This window comes from Heptranchias perlo, chromosome X, assembly GCF_035084215.1.
Source record: "Heptranchias perlo isolate sHepPer1 chromosome X, sHepPer1.hap1, whole genome shotgun sequence".
NCBI classification, from domain to species: Eukaryota; Metazoa; Chordata; class Chondrichthyes; order Hexanchiformes; family Hexanchidae; genus Heptranchias; species Heptranchias perlo.
In genome coordinates, this window is record NC_090370.1 from 10,046,211 (window position 1) to 10,070,889 (window position 24,679).

General features: G+C 44.6%; 1 protein-coding gene across 4 annotated transcripts in view; it reads right to left on the reverse strand.

The window, feature by feature from the left end:
- Positions 1 to 24,679, reverse strand: part of LOC137307259 (integrin alpha-7-like) — a 170,949-nt gene that overhangs the window by 83,376 nt on the left and 62,894 nt on the right. For all 4 annotated transcript variants that reach the window (XM_067976691.1, XM_067976690.1, XM_067976693.1 and 1 more), the window contains exon 2: positions 4,212 to 4,339. In XM_067976691.1, the coding sequence (XP_067832792.1) occupies positions 4,212 to 4,339 (128 nt within the window). The remainder of the gene's footprint in view (positions 1 to 4,211; positions 4,340 to 24,679) is intronic.

The following is a 24,679-nucleotide window of genomic DNA, read 5'->3' on the forward strand; positions in this document are numbered from 1 at the left end:
TCACAGACCAGCCCACCCAGCGGAGGCCCAACCCCCGAGTCAAACAGCCACCTAACAACTCCTGTGAACCACCCTGCATGCAAAATTGTACAAAGAGCGATGAGGCTAATGCGAGGTAATGAAGCAATCAAACAGCATCGCCCACAGCCGTCGTGTGTCACAGGAGCAGACTCAATGTACACAACATACACAAGACATTTTGTTCTAAAGATAAAACAGTAGAATATTTTGAGTGAAATGGGCCTGCTCGCTCCTTCCAGATCTCAAACCTGAACTAGCTGCCTCCCCTTTTCCTGACTTACAGACCCCACTCAATCTGATCTTACTCCCCACATATAAGCCTGCTCCCACCGCCCTCCCTCCTGATATAAGTCCCACCCTCCCACCAGACCCTCTCCCACTCTCCACTCACATCGTTCCTGTCTCAGTGCTTCTCCTCACTCTGGCCTCGGTCCCCTGCTCCTGATCGGTATTTCACGATTCCCCCCCCCCCCCCCACTTTCCCGATTGCTTTAGTCAAAAAACATGCACACATGTAGTTCAATAAAAGGATAAATGTCATTTAAACATACTTTAAACCAATAGGAGGAATCACAAAACAATCAACGTAAAAGTAAACTGAGGATTGCAAGTCAAGTGTGAGAAGAAAGAAAATAATTATGCAAAGGACAAGCAGAACAAAAATTAGGGAGTAACTCATTATTTTAAGATTTTTCAATTCTGTTTTATTTTTGTTAATGAGCAAGTACCGTGGGAGAACAACTCGTTTTTTTTACAACTCATCCACACTTCGTTCTATGAAATGTCTTCATATATCAATGGACCTCAGGTAACTGTGGTACTGGTTGTGGTGGTTACTTATATGGCAGCATTACCTTTGTTCTCAGATCTAACGGTTTTGTAGCTCCTTTCATAACCCTTGGCATGACATTCAGTTCAAGGTGGAATGACATAGGAACAGGAGGAGGCCATTCAGCCCCTTGGGCCTGTTCAGCCATTCAATTCAATCGTAGCTGATCTGTACCACAACTCCATTTACCCGTCTTAGCTACATATCCCTCGATACCCTTACCTGACAAAAATCTATCTCTCTCAGTTTTGAAAGCTCCAATTGTCCCAGCATCCACAGCCTTTTGAGGGAGAGAATTCCAGATTTCCACTACCCTTTATGTGGAAAAGTGCTTCCTGATTTCCCTCCTGAACGGCCTAGTTCTAATTTTAAGATCATAGCCCCTTGTTCAGGACTCCCTCACCAGAGGAAACAGATTCTCTCCATGGTGTTTACCTCATCAAATCCTTTTATCATTTTAAACTCCTCGAATAATGACCAGAACTGAATGCAAAGGCCGGGAAATTCCTCAGGAGCTGCTCCCACTCCACTGGCGTTACTTCACCGGAGGTGCGGTGGGAATCCCACTTCTGCACGTCAACGGGCTTTCCACCGCACTGCCACCGATGCAATACCAGCAGAGCTGGAGCAGCTCCGAGGAAATTGTCTGGCCCATATTTCCCTGCCGGCCTGCTATGCATTCCCTGCATTTTCTCTTTCTCCTTCAGATTTCCACAGTTAAGAACATAAGAACATAAGAAATTGGAGCAGGAGTAGGCCAATCGGCCCCTCGAGCCTGCTCCGCCATTCAATAAGATCATGGCTGATCTGATCCCAACCACAAATCTAAAGAACACAAGAAGTCGGAGCAGGACCCGGCCACATAGCCCCTGGGCCCTCTCCGCCACCCACAGGGCATTGACCGATCCGAACTCAGCTTCATGTCCAATTTCCTGCCCGCTCCCCATAACCCCTAATTCCCTTTACTTCTAGGAAACTGTCTATTTCTGTTTTAAATTTATCTAATGATGTAGCTTCCACAGCTTCCTGGGGCAGCAAATTCCACAGACCTACCACCCTCTGAGTGAAGAAGTTTCTCCTCATCTCAGTTTTGAAAGAGCAGCCCCTTATTCTAAGATTATGCCCCCTAGTTCTAGTTTCACCCATCTTTGGGAACATCCTTACTGCATCCACCCGATCAAGACCCTTCACAATCTTATATGTTTCGATAAGATCGCCTCTCATTCTTCTGAACTCCAATGAGTAGAGTCCCAATCTACTCAACCTCTCCTCATATGTCCGCCCCCTCATCCCCGGGATTAACCGAGTGAACCTTCTTTGTACTGCCTCGAGAGCAAGTATGTTTTCTCCTCAGCTCATGACAAATGGGATCTCAAATGGGTTATCAGGCTAGCCCACCTATGTAGATCAAGAAACCCCTCCTATGTACCATCCCTTAAGCGAGGTAAGCAGAAGGCACAGTGTGCGATGGATTCAACACTAATCCTTGTTCTGTTCAACCATCAGAGCACAAATCGAGGCAAAACAAGCTTCGTTGGATACAAAGAGTTTTCTGCACCTTAGCCTCAGTTTTTCTGGGGCAGGTGAGGCTGAAAGAGAGAAAAGCGCTCGCGCAACATTCCACAGCATGTCTCCACTCTCCCCACTGGGGTGTACCAGCAGCTGTGGAAGGGGAAGCAAGGAAGAACAAAAAGAGAGAATAAGGGAAATGCATCTGAAGGAAAACAAAATCTACTGTCAAAGGAAATCTGCAGCCTGGGAACTTTTCTTTTGAAATAAAAGCAGCGTTTCTCAATTAAACAGACATCGTAATTTGGGTGGGCTGCAGCTGGAGGGATCAAAGCAAGAAAAGCATTTTCCTATTAGTAATGCTGCGTCTGTCGGAAGAGACGTTAAACTGAGGCCCCGTCTGCCCTCTCAGGTAGATGTGAAAGATCCCACGGCACTATTTGAAGAAGAGCAGGGGAGTTCCCCTGGTGTCCTGGCCAATATTTATCACTCAACCAACATCACTAAACCAGATGTTCTGGTCAATTATTCCATCGCTGTTTGTGGGATCTTGCTGTGTGCAAATTGGTTTCTGCGTTTCCTACATTACAACAGTGGCTACACTTCAAAAAGTACTTCATTGGCTGTGAAGTGCTTTGGGACATGCTGAGGTCATGAAAGGTGCTATATAAATGCAAGTCTTTTTTTCTTTTTTTTCTTTTAAAGCTTTGCCTATTACAAAGGTTGGTGTCACCTAACCACCACTTCTTCACTTGCTTCATCTTCTCTTCTATCCTTTTCAACTTTGGAGGTGTCCTATATTTAGCCCTTCCCCTGGATTTCTCAATTAGAAATAATCCCCAACCCACTAGGCTCCTTACAGGCAGAAAGCTGAGACACCAGATGAAAGCAGAGTCACTTCAATTTTGGATAGGAGGGGAGCGCAAATGACTAGCGCTTAAAGGGGAAGTATATTTTAAAATTTTTAAATTCTCATCCTTGTGTTCAAATCCCTCCATGGCCTCTCCCCTCCCTATCTCTGTAACCTCCTCCAGCCCTACAACCCTCCGAGATCTCTGCGCTCCTCTAATTCTGGCCTCTTGCGCATCCCCGATTTTCATCGCTCCATCATTGGCGGCCGTGCCTTCAGCTGCCTAGGCCCTTTAAGACGCTCCTTAAAATCTACCTCTTTGACCTAATATTTCTTGAAGTGGTTCGGGGTCGATTTTTGTCTGATAACACTCCTGTGAAGCGCCATGGGACATTTCACTATGTTAAAGGCGCCATATAAATGCAAGTTGTTGTTGTATATTGTAAGGAATTTCACACAATCCCAACATGATGTAGGGAAATTTCTGTATACTTAGAGGCACCTCTCAGCCATCTCTTGTTCCTTTGTTTTACGCTTTAGAGCCACTGGTTAAAGGCACCCAGGGAGCAGACACGAGTCACTGCCTTCAGAATGGAAGCATCGCATGGGTGGAGTGCTAAGAGGAAAATCAGATGTGAAGGATTGCTGCCTGTAACACAGCCCACCTGACTTTCCATCCATTCATTTTCTTTTTGTATGTTTTCTTGGGCTGGCTTTGGATATGAAAGCGGAGAACTGAAAGAGAGCTGAATTTTTTCCCCCACTATCAGATTGGTTCAATGTTTCTACCCTGAATAACAACCTATCAGGAAGCTCATTCATGAGCCTACACTGACCAAATCAGAAAGCCTGAACTCGAGGATACAGTCACAAATAAATGTATTAAATAATAGATAAAAGTTCTTAAAATGAATCGGTGATATGTTCTATAAACTTATTAAGCGTAAGAGCAGGCAAGGAGAAACAAACAAAATGGGATGACAAAAAAAGAGTTTGTCTGACCATCATTATCAATGTTGACTTGATCACACTCATCGTCTTCAGTTATTATTGGGCAGGCAAAGAGGCCTCCAGTGCGATTTGCGAACTGTTGCGATTGGGCACGGGCCTGAGGTGCTCCCACCAGAATCCTGCAAAGAAACAACATAAAAAATATTTCAATGAGCTGGGTTAACAGACTATAGGGCACTGCCAAGGATTAACGACAGACCATAGTGGGGTCTGTACAATTCTGCCACAGAACAGCACCAGAATGCGGACTAATGCTGGACTATAACAAGGCCTGGATGATGCTGCCATGGACCAGTTGCAAGGCAACTGGAATCTGGCACCCAACTCTTTCATATAACATCTTATCATCTGCTGGAACTGGGCTGCAAGGCGTCAGCCAATGTTGTACTGCAATAGGCCAGAACGAGGCTATGTACTGCACAGGAAACTCAATTACTGATTTCCCATCTATCCAGAGAGAAGCCAATCAATGCCTCTTCTCATTTTCACCATCCCCTCCCCAACCACGACCAGGCGGAGATCAGGAACTTATCAGCCGTGGCTCAGTGGTAGCCCTCTCCCCTCTGAGTTGGAAGGTTGTGGGTTTAAGTCCCACTCCGGAGACTTGAGCCCCTAAGCCAGGCTGACACTCCAGTGCAGTGCTGAGGGAGTGCTGTACTGTCGGAGGTGCCGTCTTTTGGGTGAGACGTTAAACCGAGGCCCCGCCTGCCCTCTCAGGTGAACGTAAAAGATCCCATGGCACTTTTCGAAGAACAGCGGGAGAGTTCTCCACAGTGTCCTGGGCCAATATTTATCCCTCAACCAACATTGCTAAAAAAAACATATTATCTGGTCATTATCACATTGCTGTTTGTGGGAGCTTGCTGTATGCAAATTGGCTGCTGCATTTCCTACATTACAACAGTGACTACACTTCAGAAGTACTTAATTGGCTGTAAAGCACTATATAAATGCAAGTTCTTTCTTTCTTTGTCATGTGGGCATCATGGGCACAACCTGATTTCCTGCCACTGTGTTGCAGAGTGTTGGCATAACAACCATCTGCAATAGCATCTTAAGTTTCAGTGGTGTGCTAACATAATATCCATACCTGGTTTCCCTGTGCTGTTCAAGTTTAAGAACGAATTAGAGGAGGGCAGAAGCAATAAAGTAAATTGATATCTTTTCCTGTATCCCTCTCTGATTCAGGAGTTATGAGCCCACATTCATGAAAAAAGTGACATACAAAAATGTTGAGGACCAAAAAAACGGCGAGTGGGACCTTCAAATTTGGCAATCGTGATAAAATGATATTCTTGTAAACAACCTATTGTTCTGGTAGAAAGAGTAGATTATTCCCCTGTAATTTTGCCCTTTGTGCTTGTCATGGAACAATGCAAATACTGCTAGTATCCTAACTCCCCCGAATGGTTTTGCCTCTATTACCCCACCTGGCAAATTATTCTGAGTAAAGACGTTCTTCCTGATATCGGTTTTACTTTACACCGATTTTTAAAAGTCGAAATAAACAACATCACCAGGAGTTCCACTATCCACCATATCTGCAACATCCTTCATGTTTCCTTTCTCTAATATAACAACTTGCATTTATATTGCGCCTTTAACGTAGTAAAACGTCCCAAGGCGCTTCACAGGAGCGATTATCAGACAAAATTTGACACCGAGCCGCATAAGGGGATATTAGGACAGCTGACCAAAAGCTTGGTCAAAGAGGTAGGTTTTAAGGAAGGGAGGAGAGAGAGGTGGAGAGGTTTAGGGAGGGAATTCCAGAGCTTAGGGCCTAGACAGCTGAAGGCATGGCCGCCAATGGTGGGGCCTTATAAAGTACCCTTCTCCAATCAAGACACTTATCCTGTCTCCACACCTTATCCCACATACCCATAACATTTTATCTCTTTCTCCTTCCGTTGGTGTAGTAGAGATTACGGGCGCTAAATTGGGCCGTGTAGCGCCCGTTGTTTCGGCACGACACGGCTTCTTCGACATCCAAGATGGCGTCTTGGATGCGCACGCATGTTTCCAGTGTGACGTGCGCCAGACGCCATCTTAGTATAGGAGTTCGTGCAGGCGCAGATAACGAACACTGGAATCATGTAAAGTAGGGAGAAAATGGCTTCAAATCAGTGCGCAACGCTGATTTAAAGTGATAGACACCATTTTGGGACTTGACGCTCAACTCAACGCACAGTCTTAACCCCGATCATCTGAACGTGTCCTAGAGTGCCTGGAGGACCCCCCACCGGCGCTATTTAAAGGGACCATGCAGGATTTACAGGTTAGTGGCTGGATTATTGCTTCTGGCTGCCGAGACATTTGTAACTGTTTTTGGAAGTCTCCTAGACTTGAATACTAGGACGCGGGGACATAGCCTAACATTTAGAGCCAGGACGTGCAGGAGTGAAGTTAGGAAATGCTTCTACGCACAAAGGGTGGGAGAAGTTTGAAATGCCCTTCTGCAAACGGCAGTTGATGCTAGCTCACTTGAGAATTCTAAATCTGAGATTGATAGATTTCTGTGAACCAAGGGTATTAAGGGATATGGGGCTAAGGCGGGAATATGGAGTTAGGTCACAGGTCCACCCTGATCTGATCGAATGGTGGAACAGGATCGAGGGGCAAAATGCCACCGCCACTTGCTGCCTCCTGATATGTGCCAGTTTCTCCTGCAAGAAAACGGGGTGTGTGTCTGGTGATATGCCTATTGTGGTTGAATAGCTGCCAGTGTGTGTGGCCTGTGAGTTGTGGGTGGGCAGCTTGTAATGGTGGTAATGTGTAAGGGTGAGAGGAAGCATCTGATTGGAAGAGTTGAGTACTGATGGAAAGAGTTTGTTGGTATGTGGGTGATGGGGGGTGTAGTGTGTGGTGCAGTTGGTGGGAGATGCCACTTGACAGTTGACCTCACTCACCTTGACCACTCATGTCAAAGCATTGAACTTCTTCCTGTTCTGCATCCATGTTCATGATGCTGTGTGCCCGGCATTGACTTCATCCCCTACTGCCTCCCACTACCTACTGGGTGTTTGTCTAGAGGGCCTCTTGCTCCCCCCTCCCCCCGTGGATATAGGATGTCCCTTCTCCTGTCCACCTCTTGCACCAAGGCCTCTGGTGCATCAGCAGAGAACCTTGGTGCACAGAGTCTCCGATCGGCAGACTGATGAGGTCTGGCATGCAGATTGGAAGATGTGGGATTTAGTGGTGCGCAAACTTTATTCAATGTTTTAACATAACTCATCAGTATATAAAAATAGCGATGGGACCTGCATCTGTGCTTTACGTTTGCGATGTCTGATCTCCGTTCAGACTCCGTGCAGACAGCAGGCTGTTATATTCAGCAAATAACAGGTATCAGCTACCTTTAAGAGGTTTCTAACAGACAGCCTGCCTTTAAGAGATTGGAGCTTCCCCCTGCTGGTGGAAAGTGCGAATTGCATGGAATCCTCGTTCAACGCTGATTTCCAACGCAGATTGCAGGTAAGTCCTCAGGCCTGACAAAAATCTCGTCCTGCCTGCGCAGGGACCATTGGGCGCGGGGTAACAGCGGATCGTGCTACCCCCGCCCAAAAACAGGCCCTATCCAATTTTCCCCCTACTTTCTTATAACCCTGCCCCTTGAATGGCAGATGCCCACTGTGCCAGTCATGGCACAATGCAATCACAAATTGTCCAGCATGACCAACAACTGAGGCATGATGATGGTCAAATTTTACCAATAGAAATGGAGTGGGGGAAGAGAAGAGAGAGAGAAACAAAAGTATCTGTTCTGTGTCCATCAGACAAACTAACAGATGGCCAGGAATGAACGGCAGATCTGTGATGGACTATGAATTGTTGTACACCATACGTTTCTCATCCGGGTACTGAAATTCTCACGTGGCTCAAGTTTTAAACAGGGGCTGAGGGGTTCCAGCAGCGACACTGACTCATTTTATACATTTAATTTTCTCCTCCTCTCTGCGGAAGCCATTCAGCATCTCACCACAGTGGCCATTCTTCAGGTGTGAGACTGGACTGTGGGAGGACATCCTAGCTGGGCCCACTCCTGTTGTCACCAGATGACCACACACATGCACTTACCGGGGTGGGGGGGGGATAGTGATTAGAAGCAGGAGCCCTGCTGATTTCTCCTTCTTCTCCTCCTCCACCTCCATCAGCCCATCATAGTACCCTCACTCAACGCCCTGCCTGAGATCAACTAACTCAGCACAGACTGGGTTTAAAGTCTGGGTTTGTTCTTGGTCTGTATGGCTCAGTGGTGGGGCATTTATCCACTAATCCATCAGGGAGGAGACCAATAAATGGGACAGCTTGGATCAGGATTAGACGGTAAATGATTCCTTGATCAAAAGTCACGCATGACGAGAGCGAATGAATGGAAAGTGATTTAGTCGTTTGGAATTCAATGCTTGGATTGGATCAGGTATGTGTTTATCTGGTGTTGACTGTACTGTAAACGCAGTTTAAGGGCAAGTGTTATGCTTTTTCTCTTTTGGCATTCCCCAGTCAGATGTAGTACAGAGCCTTATTGTGCTGGTGGTATTTTAAGCAGTTTACTGTCCCTCAACTGTGTTAAAACTTTCTGCCTTATTTGGACAGCCTCAGGCCTTGAGCACTGTTGCTGCTATTTGAAGCACATTCCTGCAGAGTTCCTTTAGTGTGACCAGGCCTTCACACTCATATCATCCTGGGCCATGTTTTACTTTAGTGGGTGTTCGAATTTTGTTCATGTTCAATAGGATAAACACAACCATGCTTTACAAAGAAAATAAGCTAAACTGAACCGGTTGACTTGACACAAAGCTGTTCCACTTGGAGTGTCCCATGTGTCGGAGAGCCAATTTTTCCACCACCGCCATCTTTCCTGCAAAGCATTCTGGATAGAATGACATCATGCTGGCTAACCTGCACGCCATGGATGTCTTCCAGCTTTTTGGGGGCTCATAAAGTTTTTGGAGGCTGATAAAATTAATCGGAATCATTGACCATGATCCAAATGACGAGAGCGAATGAATGGAAAGTGATTCTGGGCAATGTGAGAAAGCTCAGCACAACCAGGCCTCAGAGCTTAAAGGAGGCAAGCGGGGGGGGGAGGGGACTTTATTGGAAGGAAGAGCTTGTATTTATACAGCGCCTTATGACATGCCAAAGTGCTTCACAACCAATTAAGCACTTTTGAAATGTAGTCACTGTTTTTGTAAAGGCAAACACAGCAGCCAATTTGAACACAGCAAGATCCCACAAACAGTAATGAGATGAATGGCCAGTTATTCTGGAGGGGCGGGTTAAGTAGTGTTGGTTGAGGTAAAAGTGGAGAATGCCAGGAGAACTGCCTGCTCTTCTTCAAACAGTGCCGTGGGATCTTTTACGTCCACCTGAGAGGGCAGACGGGGTCTCAGTTTAACACCTCATCCGAAAGACGGATAGAGGTATCTGAGGTACTAAGTGGAACTGCAAAGGTTAATCCTGAGCAGGTTAAACCATGCCTGCAGGCCCGAGGGACATGGGGACCAGCCGGAAAAGGCAAATTCAAGACTTATGTCAGGAATCACTACTTCACACAAAGAGTGATTAATATCCCATTTGGTCTTCCGGATAGCGCAGTGCAGGCACAAAAAAACTCTGGAGTCACTCAACAGGCAGCTAGATAGTGGGATAGGGCAACGGGTTTCTATGGAAGAAAGAGCAAGATGAGTCTAAAAGCCTCCCTCATTGGTACGTTGGGGCTGAAATATTTCAAAATGGTGGGGTGCATATTGGAGCAACTGAGGGCGTTGGGAGGGATTGCTGTGAATTAGGGGAGAAATAACAAAACAAATGTCAATTGGGAGTGTTGCCCCGAGGAAACTACTGCACAAGCTTGGACAATTGTACTGCTAGTGTCCCCCCCCTATAAATATTGTGGTAAAATACACTAATATTACATCAATATTAAACCAGTGTACAGTTTTTTAAAATTCAAAATGATTGATTGTTCAGTGGTTGACTTTTTTTTCTCCTGTTTGCATTTGTACTCGTTTATTTGTAATAATTGGCTTTTTGAATTAAAGTTTAAAAGTAAAAAAATCTTCCAAGCAATGAATAGTAGTAATGTTCATGTCGGACTGTTTTTTCAAAATTGTGAGACAGACATTGTACTGGAGACTCCTGAGGAAAATAGAACGTTCTGTAGAAAACCCACCCGGGAACCCAGCTGAAATGTTTCAAAATACGGAAGTCCAGATGGACCCTGTTGCAATTTTGTTCTGTGCCTTGTGGGTTGGAATATTCTCCACTTGCCTGGATGAGTGCAGCTCCAACAACACTCAAGAAGCTCGACAACATCCAGGACAAAGCAGCCCGCTTGATTGGCACCCCATCCACCACCCTAAACATTCACTCCCTTCACCACCGGCACACTGGGGCTGCAGTGTGTACCATCCACAGGATGCACTGCAGCAACTCGCCAAGGCTTCTTCGACAGCACCTCCCAAACCCGCGACCTCTACCACCTAGAAGGACAAGAGTAGCAGGCACATGGGAACACCACCAACTGCACGTTCCCCTCCAAGTCACACACCATCCCGACTTGGAAATATATTGGCCGTTCCTTCATCGTCGCTGGGTCAAAATCCTGGAACTCCCTTCCTAACAGCACTGTGGGAGAACCTTCACCACACGGACTGCAGCAGTTCAAGAAGGCGGCTCACCACCACCTTCTCAAGGGCAATTAGGGATGGGCAATAAATGCCGGCCTCGCCAGCGATGCCCACATCCCATGAACGAATAAAAAAAAAATCCTACACAGGATGCACCACCTCGAAATCAACCAGTGGCAGCACCCGATCTCACTGCCATTCCCATACGGTGAGAGACTGAAACACAAAAGGATTTGGCCATCACTTGTTGGAGGATTTTGTATACGAGCAAACTATTGGAATATGTTATTTTTTAAAAATGTGGTTGGATCCCTTTCTTAAAAAAAAGTAGCTGAATTTGAACAAGTTGTCAAATTACTGAAATTTAGAGTTATTTTTGTGCTGTAGACTCATATCTGCTGGACACGAAACAGAGAGCCCATCTAACTCCTTTTCTTTAAATACTTAGCATTCTTTTTTTGTCTGAACAAGATTGGAACTCAGGCCTCCGAGATGAAAGCAAGATATTCTACCAGACTGCAGCTCAAGAAGGAAAACATGGTTCAGTGAAGAGGGAGACTAAAGCCTAAAATGAATGAAGCAACAGATCATGACACATGATGTATCTTGCTGCTTACTGATGTGGGAGAAGGGTTAAGTATCGGTCCAAGGTACTGTAACATAAAGCGCTCCTAATCTAGCAACCAGCAGCACCCTCAAAAGGTATCAGAAATGGTCATCTGTCCCCTGCTACCACTCACTTCTTCCCAGTTACCTCTAATGTACTGTCTTAACCAAGGAGATTACCAATTCTATCACCCACTTCTTCATAGTCACTGCTAACTACAGATACCCAATGTCTAGCTATTACACCCACTACCTTTTAGTTATAACCAGCTGTCTATTTGCAGAAAAGGGGGGAAGCAACCAGACTCAATCCTAAGCTGAGTGAAGGAGAAAAAAGGTTCATCCAGCTCTACTCATAATGGAGAGTGAGAGAGAGAGGAGAGACAGACAGAGAGAGACAGACAGACGAAAGAGAGAGAGCCTCAGGAGAGGAACCCTGGCTGATTTTTTTCCCTCTTTCTAGCTTGGGAGCACTAAGCCAATTGCCAATAGCCCCCCAACTGCTGCCCTGGTCCAGATCAGCTAACTCAGCATAGACTAGGGATTGAATCTGGGACCCTTCCTAGTCTGTATAGCTCAGCACCACAACATACTAAGCTATCAGGAAAGCTTTCTAATATGGATTTACAGAGATTTGTAAGGTTCCCAATTTATCCACAGAATATTTGACCTGGAAATGGAGAAGGGGGCCGGGTCATTCATGTTGACATTGTCTCACATGGAGCTGTGTGTGTGATTTACAAGGTCAGAATGGAGACAAGGTTGAAATTTAGGAGCTAATGCTAAAATATGGAAACCAGAGGGGACTTATCAGTTGCCGGAGCCTCTTGGATATTTTGGAAGATGGCAAACCCTGAATTTGCCCTGTTGGAACTTGGAAGCATCTGATTAAAATCTTGGGCTATGGGTGAAATGAACAACCTTGGATTCAGCATCTTGTTAATGAATCTTCCCACGACATACTGTTTACCTTACATCTCTCCCCTACATCTTAAACGTTTTGTCTTTAGCTCTTAAGAGTTAAACCTGGTCTCTATGTTGACATTATGATTCTCACAGAACTTCCTTAGATACAAATGCCATCTGCACAAGAATGGGAAAAATAGGGAATACAAAGGGTCACAGATCTATGAAGAACCCTCATTACTGTGTAGAAATGCTTCCAAGGCATTTTGGCTCATTGCTTCAATCTTCCTCAGCTTCTGACTGGATTTCCCAGTGAGGGGAGAGAAAGATGCGAGGCAGAGAGCTGTAATGTGTCAGAAGATCTTCCACTCAGCAGTGAAGCCAAAACAATGAAGTAAGAAAATTGATTAAGCTGCAAGAGAATGTAAATTCTGTCAAAAAACAAAAAGTGTACAGTTCTCTTAAAAATTCCCCTCAACTGCACCAAGAGCACCGAGAAGTAAAGGGAATTAGGGGTTACGGGGAGCGGGCAGGAAATTGGACATGAATTTAGATTTGAGGTTAGGATCAGATCAGCCATGATCTTATTGAATGGCGGAGCAGGCTCGAGGGGCCGATTGGCCTACTCCTGCTCCTATTTCTTACGTTCTTATGTTCTTGACATATCGGTTCCATATCCATTTATACACCAACCCTTAGGGAATCTCCAGATTTGGTCTGTCTCGCCCTAATCTTTGCCGAAATAGCTCGAGGTTTGATATTTGTGATCCTTCACAGGTATGGCTTCATCGATAGGGTAGGTCAATGTACTGTGCACATTGATGGTTTCAGACCCATGTAAAGGCTTCACCTCAATTTCTCCACAGAGAACTACCATTGGCATGAGGTGAAGATTTGTCTGCAGTGCCTTTAAACACTTTGATGGCCTTCAGATACCGAACCTTCAGGGCACATAAACATACATATAAAGGATTATCAGGTCCTGGTCTGTTGTTCCCTAACTCAGTGGGGAATATAGGTCTTGGGAATGCATGCTGAAGATCAAATTAGCTTCAAAGTCAAGTCAATGTATGTTCATGTAAGTGCAGTGTAAAGACGGATAAAAGCTCGATAAACACATGAGGGAGAAAGGAATAGAAGGATATGCCGATAGGGTTAAATGAAGAAGGGAGGCAGGAGGCTCGTGTGGAGCACAGACCAGATGGGCCAAATGGCCTGTTTCTGTGCTGTACATTCTATGTAACATGTAATAATGTAATAATCCCAGCCCTTCTTGCTCTGATGGAGTAAATAGAGAAGCAGGAAAAGAAAAGAAACAGTGGGCATCTCCTCACTGTTAACTGGCTTTACAAATTGAGATGTCATTTATAAGTCAGGGGGAAAAATAAAATTAACGAGCAGTCTTATGACCAGCACACAGTGAGATATTGGTTTGGCTGTGAGCCGAGCATCCCTGCAGGGAAAAATCAGCAGCAATTTGGAAGTTAGTACAATTTTCTGGAAAATAAGTGATTTATACACATGGCAATGTTTAGGTTGCTGCTGCGGGTACACAAGGCTGTTTAGTTAAACAAATAATAATCATCAGCCTCAGTTAAAAATCAACTGATATCCTGACTTTTGAAGTGGTCTACAGTCACTGCCTGTAAACTGGGTACAAATCCATGCCTTAATGAACTGTAGTTAACGACACCAATATATTTCATTCAAGCCCTTTAAATGTTCAAATAAGCTTTTCTCTCCCCCAGTTCTATTTTATTTTGCTTGATGCTGCAGTGTCTGTTATATAGGTAAACACAGCAGTCATTTTGTGCACAGCAAGATCCCACAACCAACAAGGAGATAAAAGAGCACTTCCGTGAAACAAGATAACTTCTGTGCTGCTGGAGACGCGGGGGCATGGGGGAGAAGTTATCTGTGACAGTCAGGGTTTCAGACGGATAGATATTCCGGAGTTCACTTGAATACTACTGGGGATCAGGGGGTATTTGTGCAGAACTTTCCCTTAGATTGAATAGATGGGGTAGAATCCATGATAGCGCCCAATGTACATGGTCTATTTAAACTAGATAGTGGGGGCAAGGAATCAAGTAAGGGAAGATGTGATAAATTAAAGAAAGAAGACAAGGCAAGACAGCAAAGTAGCAATAAGGGAAATGATAATCAGAGAGTGGCAGGAAGGGACAAAGCTTGCAAACTTAAGAGTGCACCGGCAGATAAGGCTAGAGGTTGCAAAAATAGTAAAAACACAGCACTAAAGGCTTTGTATCTGAATGCGTGTAGCAGTCGTAACAAAATGGATGAATTGACAGCTCAAATAGAAATAAATATGTACGATCTGATCGCCATTACAGAGACATGGCTGCAAGACGACAAAGGCTGGAACCTGAATATTCAAGGATACTGGACATTTTGGAAGGACAGGAAGCTAGGAAAAGGTGGAGGGGTAGCTCTGTTAATTAAGGATGACATGAGTATAATAGAGAGAAATGACCCTAGTTCTAAAGACCAAGATGTAGAATCAGTTTGGGTAGAGATAAGAAATAGTAATGGCAAGAAGTCACTTGTGGGAGTAGTTTATAGGCCCCCTAACAGTAACCACACTGAAGGACAGGGTGTACAGGAAGAAATAATGGGGGCTTGTGAGAATGGAACAGCGATAATCATGGGTGATTTTAATCTATGTATAAATTGGAAGAATCTGATTGGCAAAGGTAGCCTGGAAGATGAGTTCATAGAGTGCTTTCGGGAATGTTTCTTAGAGCAGCACGTTCTACAGCCAACCGGAGAGCAGGCTATTCTAGATCTGGTAATATGTAATGAGACAGGATTAACTAATGACCTTATTGTAAAGGAGCCTCTAGGTAGCAGTGATCACAATATGATTGAATTTCGCATTCAGTTTGAGGGAGAGAAGAGTAAGTCTAAGACTAATATTTTAAACTTAAATAAGGGCAATTATGAGGGCATGAAAACACAGCTGGCTAAAGTGAACTGGGAACTTAGGTTAAGGGATAGGTCAGTAGAGATGCAGTGGCAGACATTTAATGAGATATTTCATAACACTCAGCAAAGATACATTCCAGTGAGCAAGAAAAACTCCAGGGGAAGGACGTACCATCCGTGACTAACTAAGGAAGTTAAAGATAGTATCAAATTGAAAGAAAAAGCATACAATTCCGCAAAGATTCGTGGCAGGTCAGAAGATTGGACAGAATATAAAAAACAGCAAAGAATGACTGAAAGAATAATAAGGAGGGAGAAATTAGAGTATGAGAGAAAGCTAGCTAGAAATATAAAAACAGATAGTAAGAGTTTCTACAGGTATTTAAAAAGGAAAAGTGTAAGTAAAGTGAGCGTTGGTTCTCTAGAGAGTGAGTCTGGGGAATTAATAATGGAGAATAAGGAAATGGCGGATGAATTGAATAGATATTTTGCGTCCGTCTTCACTGTAGAGGATACAAATAACATGCCAGAAATAATTGTGAATCAAGAGGTGAAAGAGAGGGAGGAACTTAAAACATTTACAATCACCAGGGAAAGGGTTCTGAAAAAAATATTAGAACTAAAAGCTGACAAGTCCCCAGGTCCTGATGGACTTCATCCTAGGGTCTTAAAAGAAGTGGCTGCAGAGATAGTAGATGCATTGGTATTAATTTTCCAAAATTCCCTAGATTCTGGAAGGGTCCCATCAGATTGGAAAATAGTGAATGTAACTCCTCTATTCAAGAAAGGAGGGAGACAGAAAGCAGGAAACTACAGACCAGTTAGCTTAACATCGATCATAGGGAAAATGCTAGAATCTATTATTAAGGAGGTTATAGCGGGGCACTTAGAAAATCTCAATGCAATCAGGCAGAGTCAACACGGCTTTGTGAAAGGGAAATCATGTTTGACTAATTTATTAGAGTTCTTTGAGGAAGTAACAAGCAACGTGGATAAAGGGGCTCCTGTGGATGTGGTGTACTTGGATTTCCAGAAGGCTTTTGACAAGGTGCCACATCAAAGGCTACTACACAAAATAAGAGCTCATGGTGTAGGGGGTAACAGGAAACAGAGAGCAGGCATAAATGGGTCATTTTCAGGTGGGCAAGATGTAACGAGTGGAGTGCCACAAGGATCAGTGCTTGGGCCTCAACTATTTACAATCTATATCAATGACCTGGATGAAGGGACCGAATGTATGGTTGCTAAATTTGCTAATGATACAAAGGTAGGTAGGAAAGTAAGTTGTGAAGAGGACATAAGGAGTCTGCAAAGGGATATAGATAGGTTAAATGAGTGGGCAAAAATTTGGCAGATTGAGTATAATGTGAACTTGTCCACTTTGGCAGGAGGAATAGAAAAGCAGTATATTATTTAAATGAAGAGAGATTGCAGAACTCTGAGGTACAGAGGGATCTGGGTGTCCTAGTACATGAATCACAAAAAGTTAGTATGCAGGTACAGCAAGTGATTAGGAAGGCAAATGGAATGTTGTCATTTATTGCAAGGGGAATGGAATATAAAAGTAGAGATGTTTTTCTACAGTTGTACAGGGCATTGGTGAGACCACATCTAGAATACTGTGTGCAGTTTTGGTCTCCTTATTTAAGAAAGGACATAATTGCTTTGGAGGCGGTTCGGAGAAGGTTCACTCGACTGATTCCTGGGATGAGGGGGTTATCTTATGAGGAAAGGTTGGACAAGTTGGGCCTGTATACACTGGAGTTTAGAAGAATGAGAGGTGATCTTACTGAAACATATAAGATCCTGAGGGGACTAGAAGGGGTAGATGCTGAGAGGATGTTTCCCCTTATGGGAGAGACTAGAACTAGGGGCCACAGTTTAAAAATAAAGGGTCTCCCATTTAAGACGGAGATGAGAAGAATTTTTTTCTCTCTGAGGGTCGTGAGTCTGTGGAGCTCCCTTCCCCAGAGAGCGGTGGAGGCAGGGGCATTGAATATTTTTAAGGCTGAGTTAGATAGATTCCTGATTAACAAGGGAGTCAAAGGTTATAGTAGGTAGATGGGAAAGTAGGGTTGAGGTCACAATCAGATCAGCCATGATCTTATCAAATGGCACAGCAGGCTCGAGGGGCCGAATGGCCTACTCCTGCTCTTAGTTCGTATGTTCATATGTGGAAGGAGAGCACGCGATAAGTCATGGTCTTTTCTTGTTCCATGCTTTATGTTCTAGCGGCCCTGTAATTACGCTGTGGGCTACAAGTATACAAATGCTTACAGTGTTTGTCCTCCAGTTATTTAAACAAGTTAATGCCTCTGCTAAAATAACCAAAAGGAATTTCAACTGAACATGCAAAGTATTCAGACACTAATATCCCACAGCATACTTTCAGGGCCACTATCCTGAAGGTTGTTATTTTCGTATCTTTGCACTCTTCCCTTGGAGAACAGTGTGAAGTAGTGGAAGGATTCACCGGATGATTAACAGTCTGACAGGGTGGCGATGTTGTTGTTTTTGTATCTTTGCACTCTTCCCTTGGAGAACAGTGTGAAGCAGTGGAAGGATTAACAGTCTGACAGACGTGAACGCTCCTTCCATGGCTGTAACCAGCTTTATACCAGCCAATAGGGCGGTTAGTCCTTTACAGTGGGACAGTTTCATGAGTTCCCACAACCCCGTACTATGAAGGGGGAGCCACCCACAGGACACGAATATCCCGCTGGATGTCAACCCAGAATCCAGAGCTGGAGCTCCGGTCTCCACTCCCCGGGACTGTCTGGAGCTCCGGTCTCCACTTGCCGGGACTGTCTGGAATGGGGTTCGAACCCTGCACCGTATACAGGCTTGAATCACCAGGTGGCACCATTGAGCTTTATTGGGTTCTCGTACCAGAATTAAGAATCAGTCAGTTGAATTTGTAAGTGTGGTTTTGGACTCCTGCAGTCATACGGTTGGTTTGGACAAAGCAACACCTCAACGATCTTACTGGAGTCTTAGTTTTGCCCGCCCACACATACAAGTTTAGAAAGAAGCAGATAGAGAGAAACTATTTCCTCTGGTGGGGGTGTCCAGAATAAGGGGCATAACCTTAAAATTAGAGCTAGGCTATTCAAGGGTGATGTCAGGAAGCACTTCTTCACACAAAGGGGAGTGGAAATCTGGAACTCTCTTCCCAAAAAGCTGTTGAGGCTGGGGATCATTTGAAAAATTTCAAAATTGAGATTGATACATTTTTGTTAGGTAAGGGTATTAAGGGATATGGAGCCAAGGCAGGAGGATGGAGTTAAGATGCAGATCAGCCTTGATCTAATTGAATGGGGGAACAGGCTCCAGAGGCTGAACGGCCTCCTCCTGTTCCTAAGACCATATTTTCTAAACTTTCATTTGCAGTGGGAGTGAACTAGATGACTAGTAGAATGGGGTGGGTCTGGCACACGGTAAAGGGTGGGGATGCGGCGGCCAGAGCTAAGAAATTATTGGTCAGAAGGGTTGGAACTCACCGTAGAGCATGCGTCAGGTCACACTGACATACGTCCAAATTGAAACTGACCTCCAAAGTAGGTATTGGTGACAGTGCCACCATTTCAGCACTGAAGATTCAGGTGAGTAATATTGTCCAACTATAGCTGGATTGCAAATGAATTGGGAGGCAATCCAGCCTCTGTGCACCAGTTGAACTGGGGCACATGTCCTGCCATTCCCATCTCTACCCAGCAGAGAGAAAAGTCATTTGGATGTTAGATGCTGTGCCAAAGGGCCATTAGAGAAGGTCATGCTCCTAGAAGGAGGGGATGTGTAGCCTTTGATGATTCATCCAATGAGCAATCCAGCGAAAGCCCAGGCTGAGTAAATTATACACCACTTAGGAGAAATAATTCAGGGAAGGGATGGTGCAGTGATGCTACATTCTGGGAAATAACGAGCTAAGAAAATAAATGGAGTGCTGTGGGTATGATTGTTGCACAGAAATGAATGTACAACATCAGTAACCTTGTGCGGCTACTCTCTTGCAATTTACCACTCTGAAGATGTGCATTTTACGGATGCTACAGGTGAAACTTATTTCTTTACGTGCTTTGCAATTAATTTGACTGGAAAAATGAGCCATTACAAAGCAAACTCTTCTTACAGGTGGAATTCGGTTGCGGGCGAGAGTGTAACACAATAATGTCATGGTTTATTCGTGATGGGTTTCAATGATCCAACTTACACGATAGAGTAAATGGTGTGGACCCTCGCATGACAGGAGCACAGATGGGAGAATCAGGCGCTGAGGTCAACGTGTCTGATTTGCAGACCATTTTAAAATCGGGAACACTGCCAATCAGGGACAGCGACTTCCCTTCCTCTCATCCCCGCACCCTTTATTTTGGTTGAAGTTCGATCACTTCAAGGCCATTTCTGCCCCTCATCTTGGTCCTTCATTAACTGTAGCAAAGATGACGCAAAGTGGGAGAGAGTCATCCATGCCTCTCATTACATACCGAGAGTCACGAACAAGTGTAAGTTGAGTCAGAAGGTCGTGGGTTCAAGTCCCACTCCAGAGACTTGAGCACATAATCCAGGCTGACACTCCCAGTTCAGTACTGAGGGCCATCTTTCGGATGAGATGTTAAACCAAGGCCCTCTCAGGTGGGCATAAACGATCCCACGGCATTATTCAAAGAAGAACTGGGGAGTTTTTCCTGGCCAATATTTATCCCTCAACCAATATCACCAAAACAGATTATCTGGTCATTATCAAATTTCTGTTTGTGGGACTTATCTGTGCGCAAATTGGCTGCCATGTTCCCTACATTACAACACTTCAAAAGTACTACTTTGGCTGGACATCCTGAGTCATGTAAGGCGCTATATAAATGCAAGCCTTTCTTCAAGTCCCTTGCTGAACTGGACGATGAGATATTTAAAATGTCTTACTTTTGTTGTGGGGAGTTTGATTCATCTGCACCACCTTGCTTGTAATTGTGTCAGTGTGAGATTTTTTATAGCCGATTCTTTTCTTGTGGAGTTACTTGGATCACAGTTACTCTACTGTGGGCTTTCCGTTAATCGTGGTGTTAATTTTTTTCTGCACTTTCATTGTTGTATAACTCTTGCTGACGGCTTGTTTAGTGTTAAAAAGGGGATCAGCTATGCATTAGAACCCGATTCCTTTTATCTGCCCAGTTATACTTCAAGCAAGGAGGTAAATCTACTTTCCCCAGTGTAAACCATCGAAAACAGGAAGGCAATATTGGGACTGAGCAGGCACAGGACACATTCCGAACAGAGGACACAACAACAACAACTTGCATTTATATAGCGCCTTTAATGTAGTAAAAACGTCCCAAGGCACTTCACAGGAGCGCTCAGAGAAAATTTGACACAACTCCAACCCGAGCCTCAAGAGACATAATTGTCTTAATCTAAATGAGAAAACTCATGAACCTAAACAGGATTAGGAAGGGGCAGCACTCGGTGGAACTTATAATCTGGAAGTTAAATATTCTTGCCCACTATTGATGTAGGATGCACTGCACACCAGAAAATACCACAGTCTGCTGAGACTAGAATCAGCTGTCCTTTTCCAGTTTTTCATGGGATTAACTGAACTCATTGTCATAATGGAATTTCATGGTGATCTGTCATTTTTGAAATGTTTCAAATACCTAGCATTAATTTGTTTTATAGTGCGGAGCCAAATACTCTACTCAACATTATCCATGTGGAAACTAATTGGACTACAGTGTTTCACGAAGAGTGAAGGCACCCAGTTAATCTGCTGAGTGCAAGAATTTTGTCACGGCAAACTGAAGGGTCAATATTTTAGCCCAAGTACCGTTCGCCTCATGCAAACAGCACAAGAGGAGGGTATGGATGGAAATGCTAAGATCTGTTAATGGGAGGAAGGAAGCGTCTGCTGAGGTCCAAAAGGTATGAGTGTACAAATTACATTTAAAGATAGATTTCATGATGGATTCACCATTATGACATGAGAGTGGTGATTCCTCACTTCCAATGGGGAGCTGTGATTAGCAAGGAGTGAGAGTCAGAGAATCGGGGCAAGAATGTTTTAGCCCCATTTCTGGTTCATTTCCTCAGCACCTAATTGGAAGCTTGTCTAGATCTCAAGGTCAAGATGGACACTCTTGAGGTGAAGATGGACACTCTCAAAGGTATGGGGAGTTGGGACTTATCCATGAGAATGATCGAAGATATGAGAGTCGAAATAATCTAGAGTAAGAGTAGAAAAATTGTAACATCCCCACAGGGAGATGCTGAGAAGAGACAAGCAGTGGCCCACAGGAATGAGAGACTCCTATGGGCCAGTGGGAGAGCTATTGATGGGCTGCTGATGAATGTCAGAAGGTGGCCAGGGAGCAGGTCACCCTCTTGGCTAAGGGGGTGCACAATCCAGTGAAACCAATGAGGGCAGGGGAGAAAGTAAATCCTGTTATGGAAATGAAGTTCTCAGTGCTCTGGAGGATGACCAGAGTCAGAATCATGTGGTTTTTCCATGCCCTTTTGCCGCAAGTGCTTGCTCAATTTCCAGCACTCACACACCAAGGAAAGTATCAAAACAAAATTGCTGTAATAATATTTTTCATTATTGAAGTGGTCCACAAGACACTTGGCACCATTTTAGACTCTGGAAACATTTGGCTGCCATTTTGGAATTGAGTAGAAAACAACAGGAGCCCAAAACTAATATGGCAGGTCAAGGAGTGGTAAGATATGGGTTTCTTCTGGCCTGCTAAACAGTGGGTATGGCAAATGCCTGGGATTGCTCGTCTTCTGAGCTGGGGGAAGGAGCACAACACAGAGAGAGACTACAAGAGCAAGATGAAAAGGATGAAAAATAACATTGTAGAACTTCCTCATAAATCTGATTGCAATCAGTTGCTTCGAAAGGGCAACTGTGTTGCTGCACAGAGGCACATATTTCACAATCAATACAAATGTCCAAAAGGAGCTGTCATCTTAAGACTTTTTAAACAGCCTCTTTCTTCTACCTCTCATCCCCCATTGGGATTGTATTTAGTTCAGGGCAAATTGTCAGAAAGAGTGAAACAGAATGCAGCCCTGTCCCCAGGGCCTGAGTGTTTCTCCAAATTGGTTTGTGTGACAGGCTGTATTAAATGTCCCGTTCGATGTGTGTGCAGATTTTTCCTTCTCCGTTGAAGCCAACAGGAGATTAGCATCTGCCCTTTACACCAACCTGGTTTGATCCTCATGCTTTCCAGCTACCAGCAGCTCCAAGGGGAAAAGGTCACACACACACACACACACACACACACAAAAATCCCAAGATAAATACGAATGAGGAAGGTGAGACAGCCCATCTTAGCTCACCCATCCAGAAAAGTACTGCAAGGCGAGATCTTACAGTTGGAATTAATATGTCCCCATTTACACAACTGCAGCAACATACTCGCAACAAATGGGCAAATGGCACAGGAGCTTGCACCGACCTGTGTGTCAGCCATGGCTCAGTGGGTAGCACGCTTGCCTCTAAATTAGAAGGTTGTGGGGGCAAGTACCACTCCAGAGACTCGAGCTCCATAATCCAGGCTGACACTCCAGTGCAGTACTGAGGGAGTGCCGCATTGTTGGAGGTGCTGTCATTTGGATGAGACGTTGAACCAACGTCTGCTCTCTCCAATGGACGTAAAAGATCCCGTAGCATTATTTTGAAGAAGAGCAGGGTAGTTCTCCCCGGTGTCCTGGCCAATATTTATCCCTCAACCAACATCGCTAAAACAGGTTATCTGGTCATTGCTGTTTGTGGGACCCTGCTGTGCGCAAATTGGCTGCCACGATTCCTACATTACAACAGTGGCTACACTTCAAAAAGTTCTTCATTGGGTGTAAAGCCCTTTGGGACGTCCTGAGGTCGTGAAAGGCACTACTGAAATGGGAGTTCTTTCTTTACCAATAGAACTGGAACACTATTGACCCGTGAGGGAGGAAGCCCAAAGCATCCCTCCTCCTTCCCCATTAAAAAAGGGATACAATGATCATGAAGCCCTGGAGCTAGAGCTATAATCAGCAATCAAAACAAAGCAACACTAAGAGAGAAGGTATAGTCATTTATTACAATTCTCCACCTCACCAAAACTGAGCTCCAGAAACTAAATAAACAACTCACAGTTGACAACCTCTTCTTATTTCCTGTTATATCCATGCCAACTCACCTTTACCCATCCTAAGAATTTTAGATATAACTTTAAGCTATGTTAACTCTCTACAGCTAATTTGGAGTAGCTCTGAGCCAGAAGGTTGTGGGTTCAAGCTCCACTCCAGTATTTGAGCACATAATCTAAGCTGACACTTCAGGGCAGTACCAAGAGACTCCTGCATTGTCGGAGGTGCCGTCTTTTGGATGAGACGTTAAACAGAGGCCCCATCTGCCTGTTCAGGTGGGCATAAAAGTTCCCATTTGCAGAAAAGCAGGAGTTCTCCCTGTGTCCTGGCAGGCATTCCTCCCTCAATCAACTGACCAGCGTGCACCTCATCCCCATTCCCTCCCCCACAAATGCACAGCATCACACATCCTCCTCCCCCCACCCCCCAATCTCCTGAAGGCAGTGAATCATTATGAGATATATTCCAAGGATGCCAGCAGCCCTTCAGAATCACATAGGGAATGCCAACAAGCTATTCAACCGTGGAGGACATCACATCCCAGACCTGGAATTCATGCACATGCACTTTCATGCAGGGACCACTGGATGGCAGTGCGGAGTGGGAACTCTGGCTGATTTTGCTCCTCCTTCGCCCAGCTGTGCTGAAGCCAATTGTAATGGCGCAACAATCTAAACTCCCACTCAACAAATCCCTCACCACAGCTGCAGATGGATTAGAAAACTGATGCAAGAGTAAGACCACAGCTGGAGTACTGTCCAGGAAGGATGTTCAGGCAACGGAGAGGGCACAGTGCAGATTCACTAGGATGCTGCCTGGAATGAGGAAATACAAATACGAAGACGTAAAAAACAATTGGGGCTTTTTTTTCATTAGACCAGAGGTGATTTGATAGAAGTGTTTCAAATTTTGAAGGGATGGGGCAGAGTGGATAGAAACAGACTGTTTCCAGTGGTAGAGGGGATAATGTAAGAGATTTAGGACATAGAGCAGGAGAAACTTATTTTTTGTACACAGAGGCTTGTGAGGCTGTGGAATGCCTGGTCTCTGCCTGAGTTAGTGATTGAAGCAGAGACCAGTTCAACATTTAAGAATAGGTTAGATAGGTGATTGAAGGAAAAGGGGATAAAGGGATATGATATTGGGGCAAGCACATGCGATTTAGGATACTGCTCATGTGGAGGATAAACACCTACATGGACTGACTGGGCCGAATGGCCTGTTTCCATGTTATAATTTCTA